The sequence below is a fragment of the Mus caroli genome, chromosome 8 (genome assembly GCF_900094665.2).
Source record: "Mus caroli chromosome 8, CAROLI_EIJ_v1.1, whole genome shotgun sequence".
Classification (NCBI taxonomy): Eukaryota; Metazoa; Chordata; class Mammalia; order Rodentia; family Muridae; genus Mus; species Mus caroli.
The window spans coordinates 6,927,822-6,934,532 of NC_034577.1; the positions used below are offsets into that span (position 1 = coordinate 6,927,822).

The following is a 6,711-nucleotide window of genomic DNA, read 5'->3' on the forward strand; positions in this document are numbered from 1 at the left end:
TCTTCTTTTTCAGTCTTTTAAAATTTCAGGCCCTGCTCAGCAGTCTTGCTGCTGTATGACCATGACTGTAAAGACTATGTCATAAATAGAGTTTGTAACACCAATACAATAGCAAACTCATTAGGTGGAATTAATTGTCTTCATGCAGAAACCAAATTTGGGTTTTTTTTTCTGTTTTTTTTGTTTTTTTTTTAAATTTTTTTTTTTTTGAGACAGGGTTTCTCTGTGTAGCCTTGGCTGTCCTGGAACTCACTCCGTAGACCAGGTTGGCCTAGAACTCAGAAATCCGCTTGCCTCTGCCTCCCGAGTGCTGGGATTAAAGGCATGCGCCACCATGACCGGCTAGAAACCAAATTTGGATTCTGGTTGTATTTTAGGTTTAAAGAATATTTTTTAACATGCCTTGTGTGTCTGCATACACGCTTACATTCCATACCTATGAGTATATTTTGCATGATCTTTGCAAAATGCATAAAAACTATAGCCACAATGACATGTTGCTGTGCAGCCTCCATGCAGATAAGTGCCACCAACTTGGTTTTCCCACTGAAATATTTATCTGTGCCAGCCAATCATAAGTAACACCTTGGCCACTTGTATCACCATATTGGCTATAGGAGTGTCCAGTGTTTATACTGAAATGCCGATTCAAATCTTGTCAGTACTGGACTCATCCATTTCTTAGCAGCTGAGTCAGAGGTTTTATAGATGAGAGGTTCTACAGAAGTTGACTTATCCCAGGGAAGAGGACTCAAAGGGCTTCACAAATTTATTCCATACAACAAAAAGAGATAATCCCACCTACACTGTGATGCAATGTTTTGTGCAAAAGCACTTGCCATAAGAGGGAGGAGCTCTTCTAACTACATACTCTGTGCTTCCTATAAATACCAAGCTATCATTGAATGCTGGCATGCATGGTTGGTGCATGCAAAGTATATTTTTCTAGGGAATGTAACCAGTTAAGATCTCCATCAGGGAAGCTATGAACTTCAGTTTTAGTAGAGAGCCTTCAGTCTTAAGCCTGATTCTATAAACCAGGACATCATGCATGAAAACTTACCAGACCCCATGACCTCACAATGGCAAAACACTTAACCTGTATACTCCTTGGAATAACCTTGCTGTGGTGTGGCATTCCCATTCACAACGTAGCAAAGCCTCTTGTCAGTTTCACTAAAGAGGCATCAAGTGTGCCCAATGGACAAGGTGTTTGTTAGTTGCTGTAGAGAATGAATGAATCAGCACACAGCCAGACCCTCCTTAGGCACAATCTTACCATGGAGGTTAGAGAGAACTACATGATATAAGCCAATGACAGGAACAAGAAAGAAGAAAATAAATGTGCTTGCAGAGAATCGTTTAAGTCTTGTGTATGTGCATGTGTATTTGCATGTGTGGGGGGTGCCTCTGTGTGTATGCGTGTATTTCATTCGTAATTATTAGATTCTCATGTAGCAAATAGACTGGTATTATAGACTAGAACCATATAATAAAGATTCCTACATGCCAGCATCCCAGTGGTTCTGTGTAAATGATATTCCCATCTAACAGTGGAGTTGCCATGAATTCAGATGAGAATATAGAAGTCAGAAACTAAATTTTGATCTTTTTCTTATTTTAGTTATTATAGTACTTTGTACTACTGACAAATAATACTATGAATAAGGTATAAAAAAGTGGGGGCTAAAGAAGCAAACTCGGGGTGTAGCCACCGTCAGAAGGCAGGGACAATCCTAGTGGGGAGGCCATCTTGGTCATACCAAGGTCTCCCCCTCAGTAGAGCACAAACAAAGGAACAGAAAGCTGTGTGGAAAGGAAGTGAGAGCCCAGAGATGTTTTGGTACGAGTGTCTTAGCTTTTCCTGGAAATCAAGAAAAGCTGTCAGCCACCAAGAGGGCATGGAATTAGACATTGTTCTGGGGACTTGAAGACCAGGTGAAGTATTTTGTCAGTTCCTAGGTGTGTGTACATTGATGTGATGTCATTAGGAGGTGCATCAGGAGACTCTTAGCAGACAGAGTTGATATTAAAGCTCAGCATGGGATTCTGGGTGCAGAGGACCCCTCCTTACAACAAGACTTGAAGGCTACCCTGTTCCTGCTCTCACTGCCAAGGATGCAGAATCCCAGCACCTACTGCTCCTGTGTTCAGCTTGAGGTTCAAGACCTCAGAGACCCTGAGTGAAGCCGCTTCCCAGAGCTCTGGGAGAGTTGGAAGTCAGAGGAGAGATAGGGGGAAAGTTCAGAGATAGAAGATGCCATAGGCTGTTAGAGATGAGGGTTGTGGTTTAAATACCCAGTGATGGGATACTGCCAAGTGTGTACAGCAAGAGCACATGAAGCCAGGAAGAGGGTGTTGGAAGAGGGAAATGTAGATTCAATCTTCACAAAAACATCAGGGGTATCTGGAAGGGACCTTAGGGAATCTGGGAAGCAAGCCAAAGCTGTACCTGTTTCTCAGAGATGTTAGAGGTTGTGCCAAGAGAAGGAGAGCTCAACTGCTGTTCAGTTCCTTAAAATGGGTTGAAGAGGTGACAACCAATGTCCTATGGGGCAGGTCAGATGCTACGTCAGCACCTAAGACTTCCTGTCTAACATTTGGAAGACCTGAAGTTCCCGTGCATTCCATCACAGGCTTAGCAGCACAGGATGGTGCCTACCACTATCCTGAATTTTCTTTTTTTCAGACAGGGTTTGAAAAACCTGGCTGTCCTGGAACTCACTTTGTAGACCAGGCTAGCCTAGAACTCAGAAACCCACCTGCCTCTGCTTCCCAAGTGCTGGGATTAAAGGCATGCACCACCACTGCCCGGCTATCTGAAAATTTAAAATTGGAACTTGGGTACATCGGAGGGGTTATCAAAGTCCATATGAACCCAGGCAGTTGTAAAGATGAGGGGACCTGACTTGCATGCTGTCACTGGGCTGACCTCCCTGAGACAGAGAAGGCAGTGAAGCTGAGTTCTTGCGCAGACCAGTTTGTCTCCACACTGTGGAATTACAGGTCTGGTAATCTTGTTCCATGTGCAAGCTGGGGGCTTGCACTGTGGGATGTTCAAAAACGTGTCTGCTTTGTCAGGAAAGAGAGAGAGAGAGAGACAGAGACAGAGACAGAGACAGAGACAGAGACAGAGACAGAGACAGAGACAGAGACAGAGACAGAGACACAAAGAGAGAGAAGAAAAAGGTGCTCAAATTTTGAGAGTCCCAATCAAGTCATGACCACCCCTGCTGAGAAAGGCTTCTCTGCAGTAGAGGAAGCTACTGAGGTGAGCCATGTCTGTCTAATGATCTATAGCTTGGTACCTTACACTGTAGCGTGGTAACACCTGTTCGGGAGTGGGCAACTGGACAACCAACTTCGCCCTCACTTGTTATGTGAACTCTGAAACCTGATGGTGCTTCTTTCAGGGATCTTTAAAGACCCCCAAAAAGCCATGCTTTTTTTTTCCAAAGAATTTTTCACAGTCACCTTTTATCCTTAAGTAATTTTGCTATTTTTGTCTCATTACAGGTAATGTATGAAATGGGAGGAGCAGCTGAAAGAAACAAAGACTCCCTTTCACAGAACCTCTTATTTGTAATGAAAAGTAAGTCGATTTTTCTCCTCACACTGATTTCTTGATCTTGGGACAATATCCTGAAAAATGCAGTCTACAGCCTGCAGTAGGGCAGTTTGAGTACCATTCCGCGGTGTTCAGGATAGCAAGGGGTGTGCTGCCACACTGAGCATTGACTAGAGTCTAATTGGGAGTCCAGAGGAAATGCAATCTTCACTGAGCTTCTGGCAGACAGGCATGTAAAATGCCTTTACTGCATCCGCGTATGAATACGGACGAGCTTGTCTGTGGAGACTAATGAAGATGAAATCAGCTTCCGAAGTTATTTAAGCCACAGCATGGTGAGTTCCATCACTAAAGATGACTCTAGGGCAAAACTAGAGTGGTATTTTATTTTTATGTACTTTCAGTTATGAGCTATTAATGTCCACTAAGTAGAAAGCTGATCAATGTTTATATGTATAAACACATGCATATATATATGTATGTATATGGTTATATATAGTTATTGGTTCCTACTTAGTGGATATTAATATTTTATACACATATATCAACTATAATTCTATCAGTATGTAACACTATCTCCTAACATAGATACCGTAATCAGATATGTATGACTCTGTCTGTTCTAGTAATCATTTTCTTAATAGAGTCTCTGGTGATTCACATTTCTCTGGTAGCCTCTTCAGGGGAAAGGTTGAGTCTCCCTCCGGCTGAGGCAGTCATTTGTCTTTCCTGGAAAGACAATCTAGGCTTGGTGAAGTGGTCAGATGCTTTGAAATGGAGGTCAGACATCTGCGTCACCACTGACTGAAGGCGTCACCTGCACATCACAGCCTGTGGTCATGATGCATTGTTTACACAGGGGCCCTCTCTGCGGGCCTCTCAGTCATGCAGCTTTTGTGAGTTCTCTTGGCTGAGAGGCTGCAGGGGAACAGGAGGAGCAGGGGTGAAATCCCAAAGGGCTGGAGACTGGAAGCACTCAGCCTTGCTCACCCTCAGTGAGGAGGGCACCAGCCGCCCACTGAGGTGACTTACCTTTTCACTGTTAGGCTGATCTCCACGTGCACCTCCCGGCTGGTCTCTGTGTGAAGGTCTGAGAAACAGAGCTTACCATAGATGTTATCACTTTGTTTTTCCTGGTAGTAAGGACACATATGTACGTAAAATGAGAAAATGGTGTCTGGGGACTTTTTTTTTTTTTAAATCTTGCTTGTCTTATCAAATGCCTGTATCTTAATATCTTAAAGTCTTTCTTTTGTTTGCCCGTGTTAACAAGTTAATTTGATTTCAAGAAAACATGGGTGAAAACATTAGTCCTCAGCAGGAGGATTGAATTTACAATGTGCTCTGGTATAGTTATGATTCTTATGTGAAGTGGTGGATGCTTTCTGTGGAGGGCACAGAAGGTGTCTGGCTTTGGGTCTCCTTAGCTTTTCTGGGGAAAACAGAACAGTCCTACGGATCATGCAAAGCCACAGCAGTGCTCCTTTAGCACCCAGCATAGCCACCACGGGCTCAGGCACCTACACTTGGCCTACAGAAGATTGTAGTTACTCACATTCTTCGTCATACTGCTGTGATAGTATTGTGACTCTGCAGAATGTTAGGGCGCCATGGAAAGTAATTACGAGGACATAGAGCTAAGAAACAATGGCTTTCAGTACAGTCTTCTTCACAGTAGGATACCCACTTAAGGATGGTGGAGGTTTAGTTTTGAGGAAACTAGAGATGTGCCTTTGAGTAAGGTAAGCAGGGGGTCTACTCATCTAGGCCTGAGAGTAGAAGTAAATAAAACAGCTTCTCTCAGAAATTCACTCACCCAGGTCTGAGAGGCATGAGGCAGGCAGGATACCTGTGAAGTCTGCTTTCTGCTGGCACTCTTGTAGCCATGGACAGGGGGCTGATGGGACATCCCCAGAGGTTCCCATCTGTGTCAGGAACATGCTGGTCCCTGCCACATCAATGTGCAGTCTGGTCATGTGACTTAGAGAGAAGACAGAAATGGATCAACAAATGATGTGACCCATATTTATGTATAGTATTTTAGACATTTTTACCTTTATTAAGAAGACATTATTATTTATATATGGGTCCTCCCCACCCCTATCTCTCTCATACACACATACACACACACACATGCAAACATACACACATAGACACACACACAAACACACATCCACATCCACACACACACACTTTAAGAACACATGGTACTTGTTTAATTATTATATCTTTAAATGAGTGATTCTTATGCCTATATTATTATCTTGAGGCGGTTCCAAAGAACAAAACTTTAAGCTTAAAAGTTTTGAAGAATTAGAATTTCCAAATGCTCTTCTCACAGATGAAGATTTTGTCTCTGTGTCCACTGCCCCTTCTCTCCCTTGTGTTTTCTGAGACACTTCCCTTTCTGTGCCCAAACATTTAAGTGTGCCATTCTACCACTAATGTCTTCTCTACTTGGTTTCCTCCCCAAATTCCACAGTTTCCTCTCAGATGTCCCTACAACAATCACACTTCTGTCCTGTGATATCTCTTTATCTTCCTACTTGTTCACTAAAATACTGAATTTTCACTGAAGATATTACAGACAGATACATATAGACCATATGTATACATGTACATATACACATACATACATACATACATACATACATACACACACACACACACACACACACACACATACACACACACCACACATATGTAAAAGGTAGAAACTAACCTGCTTTTCTGGTGAACATTGTGAAATGTCTGAACAGAATCCTAAGTACTTATGCAAAGCATTTCAAGTTTTACTTTTGCAATACTGTTCAAGATACAGGCACTGTGGTTTTCATTGTGGTTTAAAAGCCACTTGAGCTCAGAAAGTATCTACACATACACTACAGAAATGGAAGGCTCCTCCCAGATTCTTAGCCAACACACACATTATTGTTTCTATGCTATTCAGAATATTCCTAATCCAAAGCCCACCTGTTGGAGCTCTAGCCCTACCTTGAAAAGTTGGTCAAGGTCTTGTAACTGCAGACTTTTCTGTATGACTAACCTGGTGTCTGAATGGTACCAATACACCTTGCTTCTGCAGCTGGAGAGAGAGAGAGAGAGAGAGAGAGAGAGAGAGAGAGAGAGAGAGAGAGAGAGAG

At 42.7% G+C, this 6,711-nt stretch overlaps 1 protein-coding gene across 3 annotated transcripts in view; it reads left to right on the forward strand.

Moving 5' to 3' along the window:
• Nucleotides 1-6,711, forward strand: part of Myo16 (myosin XVI) — a 479,021-nt gene that overhangs the window by 339,646 nt on the left and 132,664 nt on the right. For all 3 annotated transcript variants that reach the window (XM_021170663.2, XM_029481007.1, XM_029481008.1), the window contains exon 24: nt 3,517-3,592. In XM_021170663.2, the coding sequence (XP_021026322.1) occupies nt 3,517-3,592 (76 nt within the window). The remainder of the gene's footprint in view (nt 1-3,516; nt 3,593-6,711) is intronic.